Here is a 17,910-nt window from a genome sequence, read left to right on the forward strand (position 1 = left end):
TCCCCTCCACCCCAAATGGAGGTGGGGGTGTACCTCACGCAGCCGTTGGTAGGAGGCCCAGGGAAGCCTTCATGAGGTGCCCCTGCCACCCATTTGGAATGGTGGAATGCTTTTTAGGGGGGGGGGGCTGTGGGGCACCCCAAAGGGCCTGGGAAGTTTCTAATGGGATGGGGCATTGACCCCCCCCCAGCCGCAATGGAGTGGGTGCCATGTCATGCAGCCCTCCCTGGGACCAGATATCTGCTCCTAGGAACGGACGCCTGAGCCCAGGGAGGAGTGCAGGACAGCCCCCCCCCATTATCTGCCCCTGGGGAGGGCTACATGAGATGGGCTGCCCCTCCAATTTGGCCCATGTGTGGGTTCCCACGGGTGTCCTCTTTTGGAAAATGCATGGGGTTCCCTGTTTTCCTTGCTGGCTTCGACACCCTAGGCCCAAATCTGTAGGTTGCCCACATGAACAAAATGGGCAGTGGTGAAAGGCTTGGGGTTCCCAGTGGGTTACCCTTTTCCTTTTGTGCCCACGGTAGGTGCACCCACACATGTGAGGCACTGTTTTCATCAGGACACCTGTGGGAACGCAGGACGGTAGGCCATGTGTTGTTGGGGGCGTGTTTCGATGGGTGAGCCGAGCGAAATGTGCGGAAAATGTATTTTTTCCCACATTTCGGACTTTGCAGGGGTGTCTGGGTAATAAATTCTGGGGCGATTTGGGCAGATCATACCTCTGCGGATTCCAACGGGTGTCCTCTTTTCGGAAATGCATGGGGTTCCCCGTTTTCCACGGTGGCTTGGACACCCGAGGCCTATATCTGTATGTTGTGCCGGTCGGCAGAGCGTCTCAAATTCCGGTCTGAAAACAGACTTGGGGTTACTTGTGTTTTAGGCTTTCCCCTTGGCGGCCCGGTAGGTGCACCCACACATGTGAGGTACCGTTTTCATCGGGGCACCTGTGGGAACGTGGGACAGAAGGCCATGTGTTGTGTTTGTGTGGTTTTCATAACGTTTTGACCCATTTGCTCGTGGCCTTTGTCACACAACCCTTTCATTTCCCAAATGTGACCTACATTTAGTCGCTGCTTTAGGCACCATACACTTTTGTAACCTGCATAAGTCACCTACCCTTGAAAATGTCACTTTTGTAACATGCACAAGTCACCTACCCTTGAAAGGGTCTGCCTGTGCTCTTTCAAAAGATGTATGCTTGCCATTCCTCACCACATTGGTTTTCCCGATTTACACATGCTAAGTGCGTCTGTTCAGCCCGTGAGCGTAAAACTCCTGTGTACCATGGCTCAGTGTTTGGCTTGTGGTATTGCTTGTTTTGTAAAACACTACAAATGTGTGCTCTCCTAACTGCAAGAGTCGGGGGAATGTAGCGGAGCATTGTTTTTCTCAAAATTCATAGAAGCCATTGCCGTACCAAGCCAACCATGTCCAACACATACCTTTTTTTTCGGTCATTTTCCCGCTTTTCCCCCAATCTATGGCAGTTTCCCCAACCTAGTTGTTGCCTGACCTTCGCAAATCACCTCTTCCGAAACTTGGAATTTTGTCTACTTTTCAGAAATACTGGCCTTTCTGTCCTCCAATTCGGCTTTCCTACCCTTTTCTTCCATTCCGTCCATGCATGTCCAATTGGCAAAAATGGCCAAAATCGCCTACCTCTCACAAAACGGTTGATAACCACATCAATATAATATTTTTTAGTTTCCACTCAATCTGTTCTTGAAAGCCAGGAAATTGGGGAATTCACTACAGCAAACCATTCGTTCCTAGCACTTACATGGAAAAAAACCACAGGCTTCTTTGTACATCATTTTATTGGCATTTTTTTAAAAAACCCAACATGTTCGCCCTTTTTGCTCATTTTCTCTCACCCCCTACAGCAACCTAGGATTCATGGGTGGCGTTACGACCGCCAACATGTGGGAAAAAAAGGAGCCAAATTTGGCCGAGATACCTCATGTAACAAAAACGTTACAAGCCATTGAATGGCCACATACCGAAATCACCAAAAAAGGCCCTGGCACTGGGGAGAAATAACCATGGCACTTAAGGGGTTAAGATATTGTAGGGCTTATCTAACCTTGTTTAAGTTGACTAGTTGTTGCCAGTTTATTTTGTCTTTTGTTGGTACACCCTGAAATAGGATAATCAAAGATTGACCTATTGGCCGTTGTATTCCCAGAGTTTGTACATTTTCTTTAAGATCTAATGGCAAGTATACTACTTTGACACAAATGCCTTTTAGTAACTCAGGAGGCAACTTGGCTGTTTTGGGTTGAAGATGTATTATAGCTTGAAATGGGTGTGCTGTTTGGATTATAATGCTCTCAGACAAGTTAAGTTGTTGGAGAGCCTTTGGAAGTGGGAATATTTCTACATTATTAGGGACAGCACGTGATGGCATTTGGAGGTTCTCAAGCTTTGCATTGCAGTACGTGCAAACTATTGAGGGGTCAGTTATTTTGTATTTATTTTCTGTTGTTGAATAGAAAGCTAATTGGAACCATTGGGATTCCTCATTGTCCTCTATTTTGTAAGCCATGTATACTATTTTTGTGCTCTTTTTAGAAATGGGTCTGCAACAACAGACACATACTCGGTCTGGTATTTTGAAACTTTGCTATTTCATTTTTATATGTGCGTGTTAGGAGGCTGTTCATGTCCGTAAGGTTTTCACTCATGTTTTCTAAAGTTATCAAACTTTCTAAGTGATCTTCAGGTCCAAAATATTTACTTTGGATGTGCTGCATTTGTTGAAGGAGTTCTTTGGCTGTTCCATGTAGGAGTATGTTATTTAAATGTTGCAGTTGTAAAGCAGGACTTTTAGCATAGTATCGTCTCTGCGCAGGATTCTGTATAGTGAGGTGGTGTGTTACTAACATTTTGATGTGGTGCAAGCAGTTCCTGAAATGCAGGCTAATGAATGTCCTCGCAGTCCAGTGTAGTCGCGCACGTGACTGGAGTCCTTGGTTTGTAAAGTTTTTATTCTACTTTTGTCTTTTAACTTTACATACTGATGGAGCAATTGTCGTAAAGATTTAAATGATTTTTGGCTTACGCTACAAATTGAGCTGCTAGCCCATTTGTACAGTGGACAGATTATTTGGGCGAAAGGAACAGTTGGTTGAAAGTTGTTGTGGATGTTTTTTCTACAAGGGTTTCATGTGCCATAATGGCGTCTCCTACCATTTCATAGACTCGGCCATTACTGTGTATCGCAATTGTTTCTTTTTCTCGTTTATAAACCTCTTCATTGAAATATGGTTCTGTGCTGCTTGTGTGAATCCATTCACCTGCACAGAAAGGTGTCTATATTGACCTGGCACATGTTTAGAAGTACTTTTGTAATTTACTGATTAAATAACATGAAACCACTAACTAAATTAAACTTAATATAAACAACTTTCTTTTTAGCAGAAATGCGCTGTCAATTAGAGCTTTGAGGATTAGTCTACTGCAGTAATTTTTCAGGATAGAGCGTGACATTTCAGCTGTTTTCATAAGATTGTGAAGTACTCTATGGTGAACATTTTTTGTTAAATTCTTTTTTAGGAATGCTTTACTGGGGCTACGTTACCATTGTTAGATATAGGGTTAGGTCTACTTGTAGGTGTGCTTTTGTTGTACATTTGTTTTTTTAGTTTTTGGAAGAGGGACTTTACTTTTTCTAGTGGTTGCTGGATTTGTTTTGTTGAGTGATGTCATTAGCAGTTTTATTTGAGTATTTCCTATACATTGTTTTAGAAGGGGATGACTATATGGCTTGATTTTATTCTCATCTGCTCTATTTTATTTGTTTTCAGTGGAGTTGCTTTTCAGTAGGCATTCTGTTCTGTCTGTTGGAAAGAAAAGAAAGTGTGGGTTTGAAAGTTGTGGAATATATATGGATGTATTGTGAACGGGTGTGTGAATGTGTTGGTAGAGAATAATACAGGGCTGTGTGATTGTGTAATGGAAGATACTTGTGGGTGCAAAGGTTGTAAGAGTAACTGTCTGTAAAGGTGTGAAGGGCTTGGGGTAGTGAGTAAGAGAGTGGGTGGCGTGAATGAATACGTAGGGACATTATGATGTTTTGAGGAGAGTAGTGGGTGTTATAATGATGTGGTTTCGATGGGAATGGAAAGGGTGTGCATACTAAAATGTAATTAGTAACAGAAATAAATGTTGATGCTTTGAAATGAATACTGTAGGTTAATATATAGCAAACGCGCATTGGTCCAGAGATTAATAGTATAGTAATGTACTTACTTTATAGTATGTGAAGAGCAATCTTCTTCTGGTTGGTGTCTTCTATAATTTTCATTTTTCCTGTAATTATAAAAAAAGGTTAGTGGGTATATATGGTAATGGTGAAGCACTTTTAGTAAGAAAGGTTGTTATTTAGGAATGTAGGAGGAGTTGTTGGGAAATAGAGTTTAAAAAGTTGTGTTTTGGATAGTCTAGTGAAGTCTGTTAACTATGTTGTTAGAACAAATGAAGTATGAGTAGTGCTGTCGGAGATTATAAGGAAAAGGGAACAATGGGTCTAAGGAAAAGGTGTATGTGTAGGTTACTTTAATGCTGCCAAGTTTAATGTAAGAAGTGCTGTGTTTGTGGTGCAATGTATTTGTAATGTGTTGCAGTATAATTAGCGAATAGGGAAGCTGTAGCCTAGTGGCAATGTATTTGTGGATTGTTGTTGCAGCAGTGTTTGGTGGCTTATAATAGAGGTTGGAAAATAAGAGTACTTTAAATGTAAGTGATGTATCTTGGTGTGGCAATAACACAGGCAGGAATACTCAGGAACCACACCAGAGCCAGTATTGTAGAAAAGGTAAGTCTTCTTTAATGTTACAGGTTACAGAGGGAAAGTAAGATAGGAGATGAGGTGATGTGCTTCTGCTTCCCTTGGCTCTCTCCCTGCCAGTCCCCCTCCGTCCTCTATGGAATCCTTACACTAGCACCATTCCAGGCCTCGCACCAACACTCCGAGCTCCACTACTCAATCACATAGTCACACAGCACAACATAGCATATATGATGCTAGGATACTACACAAAGGTGAAGTGTTGTATATAGATACTTTGTCAGTATTTACATATGTGTAAGCAGGTTGAGATGGTGGCAGCGTAAGTCTTATGAGTGAGGTTGGAAAATGTTACATTAATATGGAATGAAAAATGATGACGGTGTAAAAAGGTTTATTTTTAGGAGCATTTGTATGAAAGATAAAACATGCATATGAGCATTTATAGCAGCACTGTGTGTAACTGTTTTGTAAAAATAAAAGTGGAGGTTAAAGATTTGAAGAACATGTTTAAGGGGTACTTGGTGTGTGGAGGTTTAATATGTTGGCAATGGATGCATACTTGCAAACATGATCTGTTGCAATATGCAGGTGCTTATCAAGTCTTGGTTTTTTGCTTTGCATTCTGGGAGTTGTAGTTGCCGTTTTTTCATTAGATAGGTTGGACTACACATCCCAGAATGTAGAGAATAAAATACGACTGGATAAGCACCTGTAGATTGCAAAGGGTCACGTTAGCAAGTATTGTCAAGATATTAAACATGCACACACCAAGTGGCACTAAATTGTTGTGGAAATCTTTCGCATCTGCTTTTTGATTCTTTTCAAGAGAAGTTATACACAGTGCTGTTTGATATGCATTTTTCAATTTTAATTGAAATGGTCCTAAAAAGATATATATATTTTTTTAAACGCACTGCACTTTCCATTCCATATAAATGTTATACTTTTGAATCTTCTAGTGTAGTCCTGGGTTTTTTGTGTTCGTTTACATTCTGGGAGTTGTAGTCCAAGATGTAATACCACTTCTGCCATTACCCAAGTCACTGAATGCAGAGAAAAACATACATGATTTCATAAGCACATATAGATTGGAATGGGTTATGTTGGTTGGTATGAATGTATTGCCAACATATCAAACTTCCACTTATCAAGTGACGTTGTAAAATGTATCCTTTCAAGCTGCTTTTCCTTTTTTCACACAGGACAGAGTGCTGCTTTTAAATGCACATATGCATTTTTAAGTTTCATGGAAAGGCTTTTAAAAAGAAAGATTTTTACATGTACAGCATTGTAAGTAAGTGTGCTGAATGATGCAATACCTGGCGTTTAGTATAGTGGTTGCAAAAGAGAATATGTTGATTGAGAACGCTCTATATATATTTATGAATGTGTTGAAAGAAATTACTTATAGGCATACCTGTACTATGTTTTGTTAGATGCCGATCTTGTTGAATCTGGAAATAGAAATCTTGGACAGCTGTACAGTAGATTTGATGCAGATGCCTTTCATTAACAGGAGATATGTACTCGGAGCGTTCAAGTGTACATCTGAAGTGACAGGTTTAGGTGTAGAGGTTTTGGATGGGATTGGCCGATGGATGTGTGACTCTTTGAAAGCAGCCAATGAGTGAGTGTAAGAACATGAAACTGGAAAGGGTAGCCCCCTTTGTTATAGGTCCGCGGACAGGATGTGTCACATCTTTTGAGGTTTCCTGGTATGAAAATGGACTGCGGAGGCGCAGACTTTCGCAGTGTCCGCGGACATCTGATGATCAGCTAATCAGGTTTCTTGGGTGTGGTGTAGAGGAAGAGAGGGTAGCAGGAGTTTTTGTAGGACTGAAAATGGCCATGGCAATGTATTTAAAAAGGCAAGCTGTGTGGATTTTGGGTGGGGGGGGACTTGTGGGTCCATTGGTTGAAGGTGTATGCTGAGCACTGTGGAATAGCCTAAAATCTTGGATTCCCCGAATTTTAAGTGTTGTGGTATGGAGTGTGAAGTATGAAGTGGGTGGATTTGCTCTCAATTAGTGTAAATGTGGTCAAATTAAATATCCAGACATTATCATTGCTCATTGCAGAACGAACAGTTTAGGGTAGGTGACTGGAATTTCATTGCAGTTTGCAATGAAGGAGTCATTCGGAAATTTGAAGGACATTTTCCCAATTCAAGAATGATTTTTTCTCGCATTGCCTAGAGACAGATGTCGATGCGCTCGAGATCCTTTGGTCCGCAAATGGAGAAAGTGATGTGCAATGTCAATAAGGCGGTGTGCATTTTTGGGAAAGGTTGGCATGACGTCTTTCCATAATGAGAATATTAAATTTGACAGTGCCAACATTTTCCAGAGAGATTGAGTACATCTTACTGATGTGGGTAATGAGATTTATCGGCAAAACATTCAGAATGCTTTGAAGCAGTTTTTGTAAATATACAAAAGCTTTCTTCAGTAGGTGCAAATATTGTTTTCTTTTTTTAATGTAAACCACCATTTTCCCCACGCAAAAAATTACAACGGTTTTGATGCCACCAACCCATGCCTGGAATGCTATGTCTGCTGACTACCGCGCTGTCCGCGGACTCTACAGGCTGTGTAGGAAGCCTGTAACTTTTTTTTGTTAGTTCTTTTTTTTCTACTGTGAAAGGTGGCTCCTCTTTTAGTGATTTGTATTTTGTTCTTTTTTTTCCAGGAGAGGTGTGGTAGAAAAGGGAAGGTGAACCAACCACAGTGACGGAGGGATAGGTGGAGCGAGGAAGATGTTGGGTGGGCCTTAATCAGGTAGGTAGGGGGCAGTGTTTCTCATGCTCCTTGGCGCATCCTCAAAAGAACTCCAAAACTGCTACCCCCTACTGAGCGGTGTGTCACAGTAGATACACAGTACATACATAGCACTGTGACCCTTGAAAGGTAAGGGTCAACAGTGTTTTGTATGGCCTGCGAGGCAGCCGCTGGGATTCTCTGCCTCACAGGAGTATCTCTTGTGGCGACAGGAGCAGACGAAGATGTGGTAGAGGGCGTCAGCCTACTCCTCCCTTCGAAAGGTACCACCTTTCTCACTGCCCCCTTGTGGTTGGACTTGGTGTGGCGGCGCATGGATGTGGTCCCATAGGAGTACAAACCTGGTTTTCCACAATTGATTGCAAGCTTGCACTCAGTGCATTGACCCTCATGTGCCTGAGCCTTGGTACTCCTTCTACGGTGGTGAAAAGTTGCCACACCCAGTACTCACGATGGGAGCGGCAGAGAGGGACTTCCTGTACCTCATCTTCATTTTCCACTTCTGTATCTCCATGCCTGTTCCCCTCTCCAGGCCATCCAGACGGTGGTGGTGGGGCAGGTTGGGGAGCAGCGATGGCCATAGTGGATGCCATTGTATTAACATTTGAAAGTTCTTCAGAGCAGGTGCTTCACAAATGCTGTCTTCTGCACAGTCAAATTGAGAATGAGGAAAAGTAATTGGTGGGTCCTTTTAGAGCAGCTCTGCGGAGACCGTGTGACTGCCTGTGGACTATCAAGCCACATATAGGGCTTCAAAAGTTATAAAAGATTGCCTGATCAACTAGGAAACAGTCTAGGAGCTCTGCAAGGGTAAAGTTTCAGCTTATAAAATCCTAGATTGGCCACAAATGCAGTTTTAAACTGTCCGGTGGTACGGTGAAGGTCCCCAAACACTTCCGTCATGTCGCACGGGCGCAGTCACATGATCACATCTCCGGACATTCCGGGGCATGACAGTTGTCCCTGGACATCGATGTGCGTATGCGCAACAGTGTTAGGGGTGGTGTCCCCGGACTAATTAGAAGTGCGCCACATGAGAGCAGACATATCCGGACAGGTGCGATGTCCGGGGGCACAGGGCGACGAGGTGCGCCAGTGTCCAGGGCACCTCCATTTCAAGTATGGACACCCCAAAAACAGTTGCGCTGTCCGCGGACCCATAATTGGTCTTTTATTTTTTTTTTTAAAAGTGACTGGTCTATACCCACATTTATTTACAGTAAAAAAAAAACTAAAAAAAAATATGTTCATTTAACAAAGGGATGGGGAATCGGAATGGGAAAAATATATGTGAGGATTGGGAATTTCTGTACAATGTTTATGAGGGGGGAATGAAGTGAGGTTTCATCATAGCGTCTTTTATTTAAATTGACGGAATTTGATGGGTTTGATTGCTTGGGAGAAGCTGAACGGGTACAAGTAGAGCAGTGATAACGAACATTTTCCTTAACATGATTTTTAACAAAGGTTAGGAGCCGACTAAAATTATTATTTGGTTCGTCCATTTTTGCTGATAATTTCATTAGTTCATTGTGTACATTTGGGGTTAGGCGCTCTATTTAATTCTTTCGATTCCCTCAAATGGAAGTGGCCTGTGATTTCTTCATTACAAGTATGTACTATGTTATAGTGTGATTCAACAAATTACATTAGTTATTTGTTGAAAAAAATAAAATAAAATAAAAAATGTACTTCATACCATTAGAGAGGTTTTCATCTGTCATTTCTTTTTTAGGGAAATGTTCCTCTAACCATTCCAGTGTACTTGACATTTCTGTTCAAATTTAAAAAATAGTGATTTTTCCTTATAAGATATGCATATAAAAAAGGTCATAATCGAGAAATGAAAACAGTGGGCTTACTATTTTCTCAGAGCTTCTTTTGAAATAAGTGCCAGGTGTCTCTCAGTCTGTAAGCAGCGTTGTACTGAGATGATACTGTGATGTGTACATTTATAATTTGTAGTTGGTGCATTCCATTATATTGTGTGCTAAATGGAAACAGTTGTAAGTTTTGAAGTGAAGATTTTCTATGCACACTTATTTTCGGGTGTAGAGCATATACCTATTGCTGTTTCATGCATATGTGTTTGTCGGTTGAAAGATTCAACGGTGTAAAATGACCCCTGTGCTTTTGGGCAGTGTGAATGCGGTCTGCCATCCGCAGACATTTGCGCAGTCCGCAGACTTTGGGTCTGTCATGTGGGTGGGGGTCAGTACGATGGAAGGGATATGCACTAATAAAAACCTATGACATTTACTGAAAAAAACTTTGTTAAAACGGGGACGTTGTGGTTACAAGTAAAACCGAAAAACCTCAGAAATTCGCCAGTTATGGTAAACTAAGCAACCATAACTTGTGCCACCACCATGCACCGCTAAGACTAACAAAGATGACATCACAAATGTCATTGATGACATCACATATGAAATTAATTTTGATGAAAAGTCCTTAGAAGGGGGTGCATTTATAATGTTGGCAACAACACGTCAGGGGTGATCAAGAGATCTGTAACAAGAGATCTGTAATAAGTACATGTTTTAATACATTAAGTAATTTATCTAAACAAAACATTATATCAGAGTGTTATTGTTACTACAGGAACGTATTCATACATACACAGGGGCAATGCCTCCACCATGCACCACAGAAGTACAGCATTTTTAATCTGGTAATATTGGCCAGTAAAATAACTTTAATCCTAAGAATTCTGAATAATGAGCTAACAATAGAATACTTACTACACACCTCTGTTAGTACAAACTACATATATATACAGCCACAGTGTATACAAATGTAAGGCATATAAAGGGAAACTCAATTAAGGAAGAAAGCATCAACATCAGCAGATAATATTAATGTTATTAACATTCATATTCATGTGTACAAATGAATTGTATTTTTGAGGCCTGCTCATTGCCCCGTGTATGTGTAGCATGAGGTAAGGCCAAACCCTAAGACAATTACTTTAAGAACATATGTCAAGGGTAACGTCTATTTATATAACATCGTTTGAATGTTAGTATTCGGACTGTCAGTGAAGAAAACCTGGCCTAGATCTGTCAGTGAACAAAAACAAGTCGCCCAGATATGTGATGTCATCAATGACATTTGTGATGTCATCTAAGATGTCCTGGGTGTTAGTCTTAGCAGTGTACGGTGGTGACGCGTGTTATGGTTAGCTTAACATAACTGCTGAATTTCTGAGGTTTTTCGGTTTTACTTGTAACCATAACGTCCCTTTAACAAAGTTTTTTCAGTAGGTTTTTATCAGTGCAACTTAACCGTAACATCCCTTTAACAAAGTGTTTTCAGTGAGCATGTGTGTATATATATATTTTTTTTTTTAATCACAAGGTATTTAAAAGTAGGTAAACTCAGAGGCACATATCATGTGCAGTTTTAGCAAACATTTGAAGATTTGTCCGCTGCAGACAGTGACTCAGGGACGCACAGTTTTCATATGGGCATTTTAAGCAGAGAAGAACTATTTCTCTTGTCTGCTACAGAATCGAAATCTCTCAAGTTTTCACATTCAGAGCTGCCTATAAAACCTGATGCTTAAAATCAAATATCTTTGTAATATCGTGCTCTTGAGCCTTTTTACCACCTGGCCCCCTTTTTGCAGCGTTTGAAGGGAGAACATTCCGAAACACTTGAGATCATGAAGATGCAATTCTGCAATCACAGCATGTGACAGCGATTTTGTAACCTTAATTTAATTGCCAATACAATGTGCGTAAAGAGATCGCTGAGAGAATAGATTGGATTCGCACTATAGACCCAGCATATGTTCAATCGTACTGGCAAAAACATTCCCAAATATCGGAGGCATTTTCTGAGTTCTAAGGTGAGGCAAGATTTAAGGGTACGCCTCAATCTTGTCCCCGCTGGGGAAGTTCCATCTTATCAAAAAAAGATTAGGCCAGCTATGGAAGGTTGTCATGCACAATCTAGTCTCTAAAACATATTTAGCTGGAATGTAGAGGCTGGTGGGACATTAGGAGGCAGCTCTTTCTGCAGAGGGAAGATAGCTTGCTCTCGGGGATGTTCTGGCTGATAGCAGGTGAAGAAGTCTGCTTAACAGTACAGGCGATTTGGTTACCAGGCCTTGGGTTTTGTATCCAAATAATAAGTTTTCAGTCCTGGGTGGAAGTATTGTGAAATGGAATGCAAAGCAGTATGAGGAGTTTAGATGTATGTAGGTGAATGCAAGGTATGTGATTGGAATGTGCAGCCTGCTACTGTTGTAGGTGTAGTTGTTTGAAATAAGGGTTAGCATTTTATTGTTATTGTTTTAATGTCCATTTGTTATATTGTGAAAAGTGAAAATAATTGGCTGTAACACATAAAAAAGAATTACAAAATCTGCAATTCTGTGTGGGCATTTGTGCTCCAGTGCATCTTCAGCAGGACTCCTGGCTAGAGGAGGGCAAGCCAAGAAATGTATAGGGTGAGCCAAGTCACTGGTAAAATGTGTGTAAATTAGACCGCCAAATATTTTTTAAATAACAGAAGTTAAATGATAAATCTGTTGCTTTTATCATCACCATAATCATGTAATGAATCAGTGCACCTGACCTGGGACCTTTCTCATGTGGCCAGGGAAAGGCACAGGCTTTCTGATCCAGACACTGGGGGTGGTGCTCTGCAGGAGGATCACACAGGGGGGAGGGGTCAGGAGGAATGGGGAACCCCCCCCATGTTCAACTTCGCCAGTGACCCCAACCTTCTAATGGCTTATTACAAACAGAAGAAGTGAGAACAAAATGTAATTAGGAACGGCATGTCCCATAATTGCAGAAGTACTGGGATGAGGAAGAGGGCTAAAGAGGAACAAAACTGCAGAAGCGGTGAGCTTTTTAATAGGAATGACCCACACCTGAGGGAGACAGGGAGGCTTAAAAGGCCGCCTCAGGTTCAGGTCATTAGTGAGCAGTGCTGGAATGTAGTAAATAACAGGAATGAAATTATAAAAGAAGGAATTGCCATTGACATTATAGTATACAATAAAAAAGGCTGCTTTTCTATATGAAATGTGTACGGTGCAACTGTCACCAGCGGCATAATGGCGCTAATAAAAAGATGAGAAAGATTAACAGGACAAATAGGTTTTTAGCTGAAGTCAGAGATGACCCTTAAAAAGAAAGGAAGTGAATTCCAGAGCTTGGGGCCCACAATGGTGAAAGCCTGACTTCTGCAGCGGGCCAACCGATATCGAGGAACATTTAGGAGCAGCAAGTTGTAATAACGCTGTGCTCGGGGTAGACAGTACGGAGTGAGCCTCTCTTGAAGGGAGAGGCAGCCTTGCTTGTAAAAGGCACAATGCTTTAAACTGAACTCGGGTCGGAACTGGGAGCCAATGAAGTGTTCTTTGGGCCGAAGAGGTAGACTGCCCAAAAGGAAACCCTGTGGCCAGACGGACTGCAGCAATCTCAGACTTGAAGCCTACTTAGATGGTAAGATGGCTGGGCAAGTAAGGTAGCGATAAACTAACTCAAACTACCATTGAGGGTTGCTGCAATGGCAGGGGCTTGATTAGGAGGAACGGAACGAAGAACTTTCTTAAGAAGTTAAGTTTCAGTGTAAAGAAGTCAGCGCTACAGGTGGCACAGACCTGAGCGTCGGGTGAAAGAAGGTGCGATTTTGATACCAAGATTTTTCACAACCTGTGGTGGAACAGGAGTGGGGCCCAGTGAAAGTGGGCACATATCAGAGGTCCACTGTGGCTCAACAGAAGCGGATGGGCCCACGAAGTACTCCGCTGTTTTCTCACCATTTAACCTGAGCCAGTTTACACTCATCCACTCCCCGATGTCCCTAAAAGTCCGAAAAGAGTGCATTTGTTAACAGAGCACTGTAGAGCAGTCTAACGACATGAAAGGGGTTTGGGTGATGGAACAATATCACTTTTTATAGGGTTTCATGCTGGACACATCTCACTTCAAAGCGCTTTAATAATCACTGTTGTTGCTCACCAATGTAATGGTACTCATTTCACCAACCCCAGAAAAATCAAACAGCTGAATAACCTTGCTGTCATTATCACCTGTGGCCATGCACGGGCGGCAGATATTCGAGACAAGTGCTTGACCCGTTGGGCTATCCCAACATCCGTGGAAGTTTACTTCTTCTAGACTGACACTGCAGAACATGCTTGCGTGGACTTGAGGATGTAGCTACTTTTCACCTTGCACATGCCTGCCTGAGATTTTCGTTCCCAATTAGTCTAGGCTTTGGGTATTCTGCCGATTTCATGCAATGCTAAAAACGGATTTTAGAGTGGATGTACTACAAACAAGCATTGACAATGCCAATAGTTTGGGCTTCTGTGTAGGCATGGCCAAGGCACTTTCCAGGCACAGCTGTAGTAGTATTAACTGATGGTAGCAGAAGTAAAATGGTGCGAGTACCTGGGCATCTAATAGCAGTGCCTGGTAAATGCCCAATACTTGTACACAAGCCAAGACTGCTGGCTTTCCCAATGCTTGTTTTTAACAGGACTTCAGTGAAGTATATAGATAATGGTTTAATATTGTTGCTATGTTATGTATTTGATATCCCTTATTTGCTTACTTGATTTTATATGGTCGATTGTATTAATTTGAACATTTCAATAAATTGACAAATCGAGTGACTGAAAGCAGACCTGGTTAAACAACATTTTATTCCACAGTAGCAGGTATACAACTCCAATTAAGTCATTAACTCTCAGAAGACTGCTTTGAAAAAACACGGTCAGGCACTTTGAGTGCAAAGTTTGATGGTACGGCTAGATAACACAAGCACCAAGAGTTTCCTTGAGGAGGGGAACTGAGTGGGAATGTCCGTGGGGGGTGGGGGATCTACATGGCCATTGGCAGTCAATGATGGGCAAATAACCCATCACTACCTAAAAGCGGTGTGCCCTCCTAATATGCCATTTCTCCGTACCTGTACGCTTATGGAATAGTTGTGGCTTCTAGTTGTCGCAAGCAGCACGGAATAGCCCAAACTAAAAAAATTTAAAAAGGCGGCATATGGTGGACGGATACGTACCTACACAGACCACAATGCAGCAACAGGTTTTCATTAGGGTGTGCTGATTTTAACTAATTAAGTATCCAATGGGTTCTGCTGGACTGTTCTTAACCATTTTTCCACAGGGCGATTAGATTGTTAGTTGTATCCAAAGATCAGGTTTTGCCGCCCTCTAGTTCGTATATCGTTGACTGAGGTTTCAAAAGTAGAAAATCACCCATCCATTTTTTTCCTGCACTGCAGAAATGCTGCCATATTGGGCTCTTTTAACAGTATATGTGCTGTTGCGATCCTCTGTGGGTTTATCTAATTGGGTGCTCGAGCACGAGCGACCCTAAGGCCATTTCAAGACAAATTGACTCACGCCGCACTGAGGAATTGCCTCCTCATCTCGATGTTCAAACTGTCTCTTCCCCCATCTGGCCTCCCTCGTCTTGATCGGTCCCCCTGCACCTCTGTGCCCTCCTTTTCTTTCTCAGACAACCTGCGCCTTTTTTACCTCCTGCCAGCTCGTGCCTGAGGCAAGGGCAGCCCACTTAATGTCTGGCTCGGCTCTCCTTTGGCTCTTGACATCCAGGAGCAGAGCCAGGCGACATTTGGCTTAAGCTCGGCCCAAACCCTCACTGGCTTGCCACCTCTACCATTGCCAAAGCCCATAATCACAATCTGTTGTGAGTTGGAGGACTCTGAGTTAACAGTGAGCCTCCTGTTTTTTTTTGGGTCCCCGTTCAGGGTCCACAAACAGATTGTGTTTTCTTAGAGCTTGCTGCTCTTATCTATAAGACCCAGGGGAGCCCTGGGTCTTTGATGTGCGTAGTGGGGGGCTGTAGTCCAGTGCCCAGGCCAGTGTAGCCAACTGTCTGGCCCCCTGAGAGGGGGGCAGGTCCTTGAACCTGAGCCCTGCCTGACTGTTGTTTTTCCTAGGTGATTAGCACCTTGTTGCTTCATGGAAGGGTGAGGTGATTGTTCACACCTCACCCTTCCCTTCCTTTGTGTGGCAGAGACTGAGTGTCTCCATGTGAGGAGAGGAGCAGGCTGGGGGGTGGGGGCTGCCCCTATGCCTGGCCTGCCAGATGGTAACAGCAGTTGCCCTGTCTCTCCTTGGGCGGCCCTGCGGCATTGCCCATAATCCTCTTCGGTTCCTATAGGAAAACAGGACTCAGCACTGAAAGTCTAGTTCCACCTGTCTCATGCTCTGCTCCCTTTTCCCTGCCTCGGCTCCTACGGGCTCTCCTCTGAAGGGCGTTAAGTGCCCGAAGATGAGCGCTTTACAGCGCTGGTGATTTATAGCCGACACACCTCGTAAAGTTCGAATTTTCGTTGGTACTATAAACAATGGTTATAACACGTGTGTAATGAGGCGGTCATGGATTCCTCCTTCTTGACCCCCCCCGCATCACTTTGCACAACCTGAAAGCCGCATGTTTCTGCTGCACACACGCAAAAACATCCATTCAACAGACACACCGTCAGAGGAAATCTGTCATGGGTTCGTTCTGCTGTAAACACCAAGCTACAATCCAGTTGTACGTAGGTATTTTATTCCAGTTCACAGGTAAGTCCCTCATGTCAGGGCTGTAATCGAGGGTATACGCGAGCGGACGGAGCCCACCCACCTTTTTACAGAGGGTGGACTCAGTCCGGACCTCCCGCCCACCCAGCAAAAATGAGAAGCATTGAAAGTCTTAATTGAATTTATGAATGTAAGCCGACCTCGGGGATTGAATCGTTTGCAGACCGGACCGTCACCATTGGACCTCATAACGATTTCAAATAACTAAATGTTGTTGATTTATGAAAGGCAAATTTCAATCGTCCTGGGCAATTTGGGTGGTTATAGAAATCCAATTTAATGAAATCAGCATATTTCACGGAAATATGCCAATTTCTGGCGACGTCACATCCTATTGCGATTGTTGATGAGTCCCGCCACTGTACATCCGCACCCCTAACCAGCTCGCCCTGTGATTCCCCAGAACACTCACCCAGGGCTTCCCAAACATTCTACACCACCATTCCAGGCATGCACATTCTGACAGGCAGAATACAACACCATCCCTTCCAGCTATTAAACTACATGGAAATAAAACACATGAGTTCAACACCACCACATGCGCCCAGATCCGTTTCTGCCGGGATCGGAGAACACACCTCCAAGGTTGGGTAGCCTCAGCGTGTTCCACCCAATCACGTATTTATCTCCCGTTGTAGCTAGCTCTGATTGCCCGATATTACAAAAGACTACAAGGTCCAGAATGCAAAGTAAGAACTACATTTAATAGCCAATGGACGCGTGACCTCCTCCGCAAATTTAACTGAACTTGGGTCAATACGTTGCAATGAAGGTCTCCGTATAGTACGCATACAAAACAGTCAGCACTTTAATTTAAAATAAAAAAAACAAAAACAACTAGTAAAAGATGCCCTCAGCAGCCCTGTGGCTAAACAGAACATAAGAAGAAAATATGTTATTTCTGTCTAGTCTACTTAAACGCCAGACAAACACATCTGGCTACTGCAAATTAAAAAAAACACATTGGTTGTGAACCTATTATTTGTACGGAATTCTATCATCTCAAAACACTAGCGACCACTGGGTGCGTTTATACTTAAAAAGCGTCTTCCTTTAGTTCGGTGTTTCGTATTTCTACTTTGTCATTGGAGAAAGGCCGTCTTGCAAGTGCTTGGAGGCGCACCCTACCTCGGAGGAATTTCGTGCATTCGCCCATGGTGGCAGCCAAGAGCCTGTCAGCGAAGCTTCTGATGGGTGCACTGCTCGTTCCAACCCCGCGACATCCAGGACCTGCGTACGGTTCTTGTACTGGTAATGATGGCGTATTTTAACTGGCTAGGACAGGCACCTTTCTATTTAGCTGACCTGTCTTTGTCCCAAACCGGCCCTTGGCACGCCCACTCTCCCGACACGCCCAGAGATATGCTATTCCATATGAACATGAGGTGTTCCTGAGGTAGGCCAGGAGGGTTGGCGGAGTCAGTGTCAGTCACATCGCAGGTAGAACTTGCTATTTGACTGACTCCAGCCCTGAGGCCGTCCATAGGCACTGACCATCGACTGACTGCCCCGAGACTCAACAGCTGTTCGGGGGATTTCACGTGCCGTGCGACTCGACTCCTCCCCAGAGTTAAGGGCGATTAAAGGCGCTGGGTCGCCCATAACTGGCTTTGCTCCCTCTGACTGTAGGCACTGTGCCATAAAATCGCCCCGTCACCAATGAAAAAGTGGCCCTGGTAAATTGTACCACCCAAGGATGAGTCTTTGGTTAAAAAAAATGGTTGCAAATAGTGCATTTGAAAGCA

At 43.1% G+C, this 17,910-nt stretch overlaps 1 protein-coding gene across 1 annotated transcript in view; it reads right to left on the bottom strand.

The window, feature by feature from the left end:
- The window catches only part of LOC138582876 (TBC1 domain family member 24-like), a 122,745-nt gene extending 105,286 nt beyond the window's left edge, over positions 1 to 17,459 (bottom strand). Inside the window, exon 1 of the mRNA XM_069654575.1 lies at positions 17,294 to 17,459. Within this exon, the coding sequence (XP_069510676.1) occupies positions 17,294 to 17,321 (28 nt within the window). The 5' untranslated portion in view covers positions 17,322 to 17,459. The remainder of the gene's footprint in view (positions 1 to 17,293) is intronic.
- Between the last annotated feature and the right edge of the window lie 451 nt (positions 17,460 to 17,910).

This window comes from Ambystoma mexicanum, chromosome 3q (genome assembly GCF_040938575.1).
Source record: "Ambystoma mexicanum isolate Mex_15411 chromosome 3q, UKY_AmexF1_1, whole genome shotgun sequence".
Lineage (NCBI taxonomy): Eukaryota > Metazoa > Chordata > Amphibia > Caudata > Ambystomatidae > Ambystoma > Ambystoma mexicanum.